We start from the raw sequence: 11295 nt of genomic DNA, 5'->3' as shown, positions 1-11295 counted from the left end.
ACCATTGCAAGAAAATAAATGCGGAACGATTCATGAAGATCGATAAGCATGCACGACAAACACTACAAAAACAAGTTTTAGGCATACTTGAATCCATGGCTGAAGAATAAGTACTCCTCAATGTCTTCTTGTATGCTCCTCGTACAACACGATCAATGTTGGTCTGGTCTACCCTCTTTCCCTTTTGCTTTTGATCGTTAGCCTCACTTAGTGGGTCAATGATAACTATATATAGGGGTGAGGGTAGGGACCAACTCTGTAATAAAATTAGGGTTTCCTCCCCATTAAGGAAACAATACCTTAGGTCCACACATAGTAATAAATATTTCATACCATTAAGGTGTGCTAATAGAATCTAATATCTCCATAGAGATCACTTACCAATAATATTGGATTCTTTTTGCTTACTCCATCTTTAGTCAACACCACCAAACCGGTTTTGGAAACAAATCTTTGACTATGCTAGCCCACCTAATAGGAAATCTTACATTTACTACTTTGAGAAGAGCTGATTTTGTTGTTGCTGTTATCGTCTGGGCTCCATCCTGCTATTTGTGAACAGGGGAAGGAAGCCCATCGCACCATCCATTTAAAATCATGGTTTCTAGGCTATTCACCTCTCTCCATTCTTTCCTACCTCTGCTAGTTTTTCTCATAACGTATCATTATTAGAGGTCGTGGGATTGAATCTTGTCGTACGCATTGTGTGAGTATGTGTGTGTTTTCTTATTTATTCTGTACCCATCGGTGGGTTGTCCAGATGGTTGGGGCGAACTAGGGATTGCGTGGATTAGGCGCATGGTCTCAAGTTCGATTCCCCATCTGTGCATAAGTGGAGATCATGGCGGTGGATTGCTGTACTATCCGAGGATTAGTCGAGGTGCACGTAAGTGACACCTTGGTTTAAAAAAAAAAATTTAAATAAATAAAAGAACTTTAATAGAAAAATATTGAAACTTAACACAACATGATTGAATTTCAAGTAAAATTTGAAAATAACCCATGGCCACACAAAAAATTCCTGGTTTTTTGGAGTGAAATCACGAATCCAGTTTCTCTCCAATTCTTAATCGTTCAATTCTTGTCTAATTCTCTCTATGTGCGCGACATTTGTATATTTTTAAAATCCTAATATTGTGAAAGTTTGAGGGGTTAAAATGGGTTTGAATTCTAAGAAAATTCTCACAACCGTTGAATTTTGAAAATGTAAACATATCACATGCAGGATGAGAATTAGACAAGAATTGAAGAGGAGCCAAATCAAAAATCTACCATCCTTGTGCTCGCATCCATGTGTCTATTGACTTAATTCTCATCTGAAATCTGCTTAGATTCCTTGGAGTGGACCTCTTCTCTTGCTAAATCATAATCAAATCCCACAAATGTAAACCTACTTTGGTGGATAATAACCGGCCTCACATGTGGAAGAGTTACAGTCAGCATCAAGAATAATTAATGGGGAATAATGTTGGATTAATTTGATGGGACGTTCAATGCTTTACAAAACTCTCCTCTCCAATCTATGATCACCTTGCTCCTAAATCTGGAGTTAGGATTCTTACCTGTCTCTGGTATTATTCGAAAGGAAGTAAGGAAGTCTTATTGGACCCCTTTGGAATTCATTCTTGTTGTAGGTTACCTACAGTCGTTTGAGATCAGATCCTACTAAAAAAGGGAAAGAATAATGATTTTGATGAGCTGTTCGATAGGAGAAATACCAAGATCCCTGATCCAGCTTTTTTTTTGGTAGAAATCCCGGGTCCATCTATAAACAACAATCAAATTTAGAGGAGGTTTTATTAAGGAAACTTGATTTCGATGAATTGGGTTGCAGGGTGGGTGGGTTAATGTGCTTAAAAATAATTGCTGGAGCCCAGACATAAAGCGTTATGTGCGTAAGCTGATATCCTTTTAACTCTGTTACCCCTTTGGATTGGCCCACTTGAATTAAGTTTAGTAAGACCAGACACTCAGGAAAGCACATGTTTTGTTTGGTCAGCCACTTGGCTGTATCTAGATCTTTGTTTTGGCTGGTAGGCCCCACATAATAATATTTGGAAAGTGTTTTATGTAGGAGAGTGTATGGTCCAACATTTCATCCCAACGTATCTGGGCGTGAAGACCACACTTCCCCGCAGAAGAAATTCTCCCTATTGTGAAGAAGGTCACCATGGAACAATTTGATAATGTTTAGCTCAATTCTATACTCTCACTGCTAGAAATGATATCAAGCTTCTCACCAGAACTTTCTTAGAAATAGAGGTTGAAAGGAACCCAACTAGGAATTGGTATCTCATATGAATGTGGTTTTCGGTAACTGTCTATTTTTCTTTTTGGTGTCCATGTATCTGTACTGTTTGTGTCATCTTCTCTGTTACATTATTTTCTTTTGTGGAATGTGGTTTTGGATTACTGTCTTTTTTTTCCTTTTGGGGGTCCATGTATATGGGTTGTTTGTGTCATCTTCTCTGTTACATTTTTTTTTTTCTCTCGACTTCATCCAAGTCAACCTAAAGCCACTGATTTACTTCTCCTCTCTCCCTTTTTTCTTTGGTTAAATTTTGACATTAATTATATCTTATAAAATCATGTAATCTTCTATTTGTTTCAATATTATTTCTTAATTATATCTTTAGGGGTGTTTAGTTCTCTTGACTGTTTTTGTGAAAGTTGAATGATCCCCATTCAACCCTGATATGACCTGGTTTATGTGATTGTGGGGTCAGTATGAACCCGCTAGACTAATCAGGCCGTATACATGGATATCTGTTGGGTAATTGTGCTACAATTTCTTACAAAAATATAACAAATTGCAATACAAAGCTTTTGCAGTAGAAACTACTATGATGTTGTAGTATTGATCCTTAGCTGAAATGAGACGGGGACAAACTTCAAATGAATATTGAATCACCACCACAACAACTGAAGAAGCTTCGATCAGAATTGAGGTTGAGTCACACTTATAATGCTGCCTTTAAGGTAATTGATGCCTTCTACTGCCAAGAGTTGTTCTACATCTCTACCTCCAAGATAAAACAACCTTCCACTAGAAGATGAGACAGTTCTTCTAGTCTCTTCTAGGAGCAAAAAGCTACAGCACAACAACCCCCTCTTACCTTACACAAGACTTAGAGAAAAAGGAGAAAGAGAAAGACTTGTATGGTTGCAAAGAGTAGAAATAGATGGAGTGTGAATGCGTGAATGTATGTCTCTGCAAGGTATTTAATTGGGTTTATATAGACCCAAAACCAACCCTTGCACCCTCTTGGAGTCCCCAAGAGTAACCTCCAACTAATGGTAAGTTAATTGAAGAATAATGTCATATGAACATGAATTGGGAACTAATTCAATAAATTGAATTAATCACAATCAATTCCTTAGCCCACCTCCCCACTCATGATAATAATCATGAATGAAATTTAGAGCTCTTACAGGGTGTTATTAACCATTTCCTAGCCCACCTCCCCCATGGTAGTGACCATGAATGGACTTTAGGGCACCCACATAGTGACATTGACCATTTACCTCCATTTGGCAATAACCTATGGCATGAATTAAGAATTAATTTCATAAATGAAATTAATCCCAATCAATTCTCTTTGCCCTATCTCTCCACTCATGGTAATGGCCATAAATGGAATTTTGGGCACCCATAGGGTGTTATTGACCGTTTTCCACTACCTTGACCCTAAGGGTCCCACACCATTACAAGTCATAAAACACAAAAGAAAAACCTCATTTTGAAACTTAATTATAATAAAATAAATATAAATTCTAACAATATCTGTTATTAGAAAGAAAAAAAAAATGAAAAGATTATTTCTTAAGATGCCAATAAAATATATTTTGAAGTGACAATACAAAAGATCTTAATGTAGGATATTGACACAAGTTTGCATTATGTTAGGGCGCTAAAATATCTTACAACAATTGCTCAACAAGAACAGATAAATTGACCAGGTTAACCTGGGATTTTAGGCAGAAAACAGAGAAAACTAGGGCATGAGTCTCTGTCTTCTGGTATTGTGAATTTGTGATGAGACATCACCCATGCAAAACTTGGCCTACCATATATCAATAGTTTTTTATCTGCTCTAGGTGGGACTGTGGGAGGACTGGTTTGGGTTATAAAAGCTCTTCAAGGGGCTGGCCTAGCTACTTCACAACAAAGCCTTCTTTCTTTCTTTCACTCATGGCTCAAATCCCTCCTTACAAAATATGTTTTGTACCCAAAAGCAAGGAAGAAGAGGAAGAAGATGAGAAAATCTACAAGACATACAGCGAAATTGCTGCAACTACACTTCCCACAACTGAAGGTTGGACGGGTAAACCAATGTACCAGTACCAAGGCTTTTGGTACAACTCTGGATTGCATGGTATTGGGCCATTGGCAGTTCAAGATCACTTCAAGGCAAGACCCAGTGACATTCTTCTTGCTAGCATCCCCAAGAGTGGAACAACTTGGCTGAAATCACTAGCCTTTGCTGTCATCAATCGCAAATCTAATCCTCCTTCAGCTCAGCAGCAGCACCCTTTGCACATATTCAACTCGCATGATCTCGTGCCAGGGCTGGAGTGGTTGCTTTATAACAATAACTGGAATGGTAACCGAATTCCTAACCTCGATGTCCTTCCATCACCGCGATTGTTTAGCACACACATGCCTTACTCATCACTACCACAATCTGTAGCACTTTCAGGCTCCCGGATTATTTATATTTGTAGGAACGCTAAGGATAACCTAGCATCTTGGTGGCATTTTCTCAACAAAGTAAGGACTGATCTTTCCTTGGAGCCTATGAAATTGGAAGATTTCTTTGAGTTGTTTTGCAAAGGGATGACTTCATACGGGCCATTTTGGGATCATGTAATGGGTTATTGGAGAGAGAGCCTAGAGAGGCCTCAAAATATGCTATTCCTCAAGTACGACGAGATAGTGGCTGAACCAGCTATTCACTTGAAAAGGATTGCAGAGTTTATGGGATGTCCCTTCTCCTCAATGGAAGAGAAGGAAGGATTGGTTGATGAAATAATAAAGCTCTGCAGTTACGAGAATTTAAGCAATTTGGCAGTGAATAAAACTGAAAAAAATTCTCTTGGTCTTCCCAATAGTAGCTTCTTCAGGCAAGGTAAAGTTGGAGATTCGGCAAATTACCTCTCACCTGAGATGTTGGAGCAGCTCGACCGCATCACAGAGCAAAAATTTCATGGTTCGGGCTTAACGCTCTAAGTTAGTTACCTCGTATCATGGTTTTTCTATGGTTACCTTTAGTGTAAGTTATTGCTCTGTTTTGTTGGCTTTGAGCGGAAGAAAGAATGATATTGGCGTTCTGTTCTCTCTCTCTCTCTCTCTCTCACTTCGTATCTTTTTCAAAATCTGTGTAGTGTGTACCAACCCATCTCTGTCCATGAATTTACCACTCTGGGAAGAAACGATTTTGTTGTTGCTGTTATCGTGGTATCTGGGCTCATTGCTGCTATTTGCGAACAGGGGAAGGAAGGTGTGAACGATGGGACTGGTGCGTCCAGTCCATCGCACTACCGCCATCTAAAATCATGGCTTCTAGGCTATTCTCCTCTCTCTATTCTTTCCCTCCTTCACCTCTTCATTTTCCTCTCCTCCATCATCTACAAATCCACCCCATTGTTGGGTCCTCCACACAAAGTCAAGGGGAGGGCTAGCTCTTTCACACTTCACCGCCACAAGACAAAAGAGGTGGCGATGGAGTCAAAAAAATAATAAAAAAATAAAATAAAATAGAGAAGACACAAGCTGCCGCCAGTGAACGACAGCCAAAAAAGAAGAAAGCAGAAAGGGAGGGTGGGTGCCATATCCTTCTGCTAATCCATGCCACGTACCAAATACTGTAGAATTCGTTAATACCATGTGTTAGGATAGGATAGCATAAATATATGTTATTTACATTTTTTTCACACGAAGCATGCTAGTGAAATCATTCAACTATAGTCATATATGTGAGTTTAGGACTTTTAAATCTAGAGCAGAATATTCAAAATCTGAGCATCTGGTAGAAATAAGACATTTTTTGCTTTTTGAGTGAGATGAGTTCCTAACACTTTCGACTCAACCCCGTAACCTCCCATGACCTTATTACCAGAAAGAACTTGATACAAACTTGTACATATGGTAAAGACCATTTATGAAGTCAAATTCGAGCTTGATCCCTAACTAGAATTAGGCTCCCCAACAGAGTTCTAGGCCCTTCAACCTAGGTGGCGACTATAAGAATTATGTTTTTCCCATCCCCCTCTATCGTCAAGAAAAGCAAAAAACAATGGTGAGAAAAAAAAAAAGATAATACCCCACGAGAAAGAGAGAACTGGGACCCCCGATGAACTTAAAGGTCCCTTAGTTGCTATTCTCACATATTCCTATTTCGTTGGGATATCAATGGGACCATTAGAATTCTACAAAACTGAGTCTACGAGGGTTCTTTGGCCCAAATAGGTTGTTTTCGACTTCATCATTTTATTTAAGGTAATTTACAGCGTCACCCCTTGGAGAATGCTAGTATCATAGGAACATCCCCTCTCTTTCACCAAATTAGATTTAAACCCCTCTCCATCAATTATTATTAAGTGATGTTATGAAACGACACTTTAGCCCTTATGAGTAAAACAACCTTATCTTATTATCCTAAAAATACCCCTCTCTTTACCTGTATACCATTTCATTCTCTCCTTCTATCCTTTTCTCCCTAACTGCATCTTCAAATTTGAATTATAATATCTCTACAATTATAATATCTCTAATTCACTTGTGAAGATAAGAGGAAATCCAAAAAGAGAACCATCAAATGTAATACCCCACCCCCTCAATAATTAGGTAAGAGCCACGTAAAGAGGAGGAAGGAAAAAGAAGGAAAGAGAAGAAGAAAAAGAGAGGGGAAAGAGAGAGGGAGGTGAGGGTCCCCTCACTTATTCGTTAAGAGACAAAAATAAAAGAGAAAAGAAAAGGAAAAGGATAAGAAGAAAAGAGAAGGTAAGGGGAGAGAAAAGAGACAGAGAAAAGGAGAGGTACAGAGAGATGTGAGAAGAAGGAGAGAGAGAGAGAGAGAGAGAGAGAGAGAGAGAGAGAGAGAGAGAGAGAGAGAGAATAACATTTTTAGAAGATCATTTCTTCATGAAAAATATAGATTGTAATTTATCTAGTCCAGTGCATCTGATTTTATCGCATTCCGATACATTGTGAAGAAGTTACGGCATTTGTGACAGTCGAGGGCAGTTTCGGCATTAAAGATGAATTTTTTAAAGGAAGTGTTCTCCATGTAACAATACGACAAAAATCCAATATTTCCAAAGGTTCTGATTTCATCACTTTCCGATTCCGTATGAGAAAAATGCATCATTGGAAAGGTCTAGGGGCATTTTGATATTTTTATATGGTTGAGTCAGATGATTGAGTCTTTTGGAAAGTCGTAGAGCATCCAGTTACGGTTCCAACTCGCTTTGTTTCATCTCAATCGGATGTCGTATGAAAAAGTTATAAGTGTTTTCGTAAAATCGGTTCAAAAATCCAAACCGAAAATTCATCAGTATGCTCTCGGTGTTGGGTGGATTTTTCGGAATTTATTTTTGAAATCTGAAGGGTTTTTATGTAATTTTGAGATTTTGAAGGTCTTAGTTGATAAGGGGTGTTTAGCACTGGAAATATGAAGGCAGGGGCTTATGTGTATATAAGAGAATCAGAGGGATCCTTAATACACGGCTCATATTGAGCCACGTCAGGCAGATTTCGATCTGACGGTTCATCCAAAAGCTTGGGTTGAAGATGCTTATTCGAGGCTTCTCATTGGTGAAGTGTATTAGATATGATGGTGTGGCGCCTCACCATATTGAGTCTTGATTTTGTGTAGCGCATGTGCATAGAATCTATAAAGAGATTCTCCATATCTTGATCTGAGCCAATCATATCATATCAGTTCTGATCTAACAGTCAATATCGATAGAGCTTTATTAAAGTTAGCCGACAGCGTACCGTGAAACTCGCTACACTAACCAATCGGTGATCGATAACGCGTCTGATAATGTCAGCACGTACGCCATGATGACGTCATCGAGATTCAAAATCTATAGTTTAGATCTATTGTTTGTTGGTTCAATCAGACGGCTCAGATTAAGAGATACCTTTTGATGAGATCTACGGCCAGATCTGGGACTCAGTTGCATGCACCATCGGTGTAGCCTACGCCACCCCTACGAAGATTCCATTTCAGGCTATCTCATTGCTCTAACTCCAAATGGTCATATCTCTCTCATTTTAACTCGGATTTGGGTGATTCAAGTTGAAGATTCTTCATCTCTTCAAGCTCTACACACCAGAGGGAAGAAATCAGGTAGAGGGGTCGCTGAGGTGGTCAGAAAAATAAGTTGAAGCTTATGAAAGGCTAAGGGTTTGAATGCAAAACCTATAGTCTCTTGTACTTGATCCATAGCCTCCATTAGAGACTTGGGAAGCTACTGGAAGGCAAGGCAGTGAGCTTCATTGGTGGTAGCCAAGAAAAGGGAAGAGAAAAGAGGAGGAAGAAGAAAGGGAAAAGAGAGAAGAAGCCCATTCATGCTTGTGTGAGTCATTGTTGAGCCATTAGAGCTCTAAAAATGGAAGAGAGGAAGTGGAAAGAAAGAAGAAAGAAGATGAGAGGTGGTGTGCCTTGATGAAGTTAGGGTGAGCTTCCACAAAGGAGGAAAGAAAAAGAAAAGAAACGAAAGGAAAAAGAAAGGAAAGGAAAGGAAAGGAAAGGAAAGAAAAGAAAGAGAGGAAAAGAAGAGGAAAAGTATCTGTATCACACACTCACTGCCAGATTTTTTCAGACACAGAGTAATTCGGGTTCTACAGTGCACTTGAAGATTCTAATTTCTTCATCAACTTAGGGGAGATTGAAGATTCTAGTGGACCACTAGAGCTCTCGATCCCATCTTCAGAAACCAATGATCAGAGACATTACAGAGTTGTAAGCTTTTCTACACTCATTGACTGCGCTTTTGATTTACTGTATTTCCATTGCATGTTTAGCTAGGTTATATTGCCATAGACCTACGCTATGTGAGATATCATTGTATGGCATTGTTATAAGCCCAACCTTATCTATGTAATTAGTGTTCAGTGGGTGCTGGACATAGGGATAGTGTGTTCCTTGGTAGTTACCACTACCTAAACATATCTGCTATAGGTGTGGCCTCTCAGGTTAGTCTGAGAAATTGGGGTGAAGACCTAGCCTTTGTAAGTCAAGGATGGAAACTAAGAACGTGTTCCTTTAGCTGTGGGTGCAGTCATAATTAGTATTGAGTAAATGCTGAGCTCAACAGTGGCATTACTCTGTGCATGTAGTAACTGGCCGAAGCATGTATTTCTTGTGTTGTGATTGTGCATGCTAGTATTGTATTACGGATTGGAGTGTGTGCCTGCAGGATGGGTGTATACATCTGGTAGACCTAATCACTTGGTAGTGCAGTGTAGATATACATACGACTATGTGTATGTGACAATGATTGTCGTGTGGGGTCTATGAGTCAACTCTCAACAGCAATACATATTATGTGAGTAACTTTGTGCGGCAGTGAGAGTTATCAATAGTTCACATAGTAGCTCTGGGCAACATTAGTAGACTGTGATTGAGAGTGAGCCACATCAGCTAGTGACCTGGTAAAGAACCAACTAAGGAAAAGTTTTTAGACACACTGATTCACCCCCCCTCTCAGTGTCAGCCAGGATCCAACAATTAGTATCAGAGCTAAGGCTCTATAGGTAGCTTAAATAGCTCAGAGTGATCATGTTGGTTGAAGATGGCATCAAGTGTTTGGTTCAGTAGGTCTACTTCTGGAGCTTATATTTTTAATGGGTCAGATTTTATCTTTTTGAAGAAGTTGATGAAGTCATATATTGGTTCATTGGAGTATGATCTATGGAGTGCAGTGGCCAATGGAAGTGTAGACTCCAACATTGACTGTAGAGTTAGAGAGATCATTTTAGATGGATTGGCAGACAGTGTGAGTGTCAAAGTTAATTCATACATATCAGCTAAGGCTATGTGGGAGAGATTACACAACTTCTATGGAGATGAGTCAGCTATGTCAGAGTCCACATTAGAGGTTAATAGCAGATGTTCATCTGAGTATTACACTAATGGATCTGAGTGTGTTGAGGCACATGTTACTACAACTTAGGATGGGATCAACATTGATTTGAGAACACATCTGAAGTAGTGTAACTTCATTATTATAACATTAAAAACATAAGTCATCAATAGAGATGAGAGATGTAGAATCCTTGAAGAGGCAGTCACTGTGTTGAGAGCACAACTATTAGAGCTTAATGCTTCTTGTATCTCATAGATGATGGAGTCTAGAAATGACCCTTAGGTTATAAAATCTCTTGAAGATCAATTGAGAAAGCAAAGTGAGGTGTGTACAAGACTTGAGTCAGAGAACTTAGCCTTAAGAGAGAAAATAGATATGCAATCTCGAGTGATTAGAAGAGGAAGTGAAATTTTAGATAATTTTAAGGAGTTAAACAAAGAAATAGAAGTAGAGATCATTTCACTACAAACACAGCTGGCTGAGTTACAGAGGAGACATTCAGCCACTCCACCGGTGGTTGCAGAGATGGATAGACATCTAGCTCAGTCTGTAGAATGTCAGAGACTACCTATCATCAGCTCTGGTTCTATAACAGAGCAGGGTGAGTCATTAGGAAAAGCTACAGAGACAATTGAGATCAGACCACAGAGACAAACGACAAAAAAGAGAGCAGATGCATAGTAGTGAGATGAGATCTCATACACATCAGACACAGTGTGGAGACAGTCCACAAGATATGGACTAAAAAAGATAGTGGCTCAGCAAAGAGGTAGACAAGGTATGAGGGCTTCTAAAAAGAAGCACATGCAGAGGACCAAGGCAGTTGGTCAATTGAAATGGAGAGAGAGACACACAAAGGAGTATGCAGTTACACTTGCCACCCTCACATCACCTAGACAAGGTGTGGGAGTGGGCACACCTCCCAAGCACTAGGTGCACATGTGTGCACAAGAAGAGAGGGAGCTCACTAAAGGATTATTAGTGCCCCCAACAGGACTCAGATGATGGAAGCAGAGTTCATGTAGTAGTGCTTGGATTAGAGACATCAGTTGATGCACAATTTCTTTAAATGGTTTCATCTTGATAGAGCAGTCATCAGATGAGCAATTCAGTGTAGATCAGATTATAGAGTAATTGAGGATATCATTGATGGGCAGCGCTATGTAGTTGTGAGCATGGCAGACAACAATTAGCTTT

General features: G+C 39.3%; 1 protein-coding gene across 1 annotated transcript; it reads left to right on the top strand.

Annotated features, from left to right (window-relative positions):
• The first annotated feature begins 4192 nt into the window (after positions 1-4192).
• Positions 4193-5230, top strand: LOC122068194 (cytosolic sulfotransferase 5-like). The gene has a single exon (XM_042632062.1). It carries the CDS (start codon positions 4193-4195, stop codon positions 5228-5230), a length of 1038 nt encoding a protein of 345 aa, XP_042487996.1.
• The last annotated feature ends 6065 nt before the right edge of the window (positions 5231-11295 follow it).

Source organism: Macadamia integrifolia, unplaced genomic scaffold (assembly GCF_013358625.1).
Source record: "Macadamia integrifolia cultivar HAES 741 unplaced genomic scaffold, SCU_Mint_v3 scaffold3534, whole genome shotgun sequence".
Classification (NCBI taxonomy): domain Eukaryota; kingdom Viridiplantae; phylum Streptophyta; class Magnoliopsida; order Proteales; family Proteaceae; genus Macadamia; species Macadamia integrifolia.
This window is presented reverse-complemented; position numbering and strand designations above follow the sequence as displayed.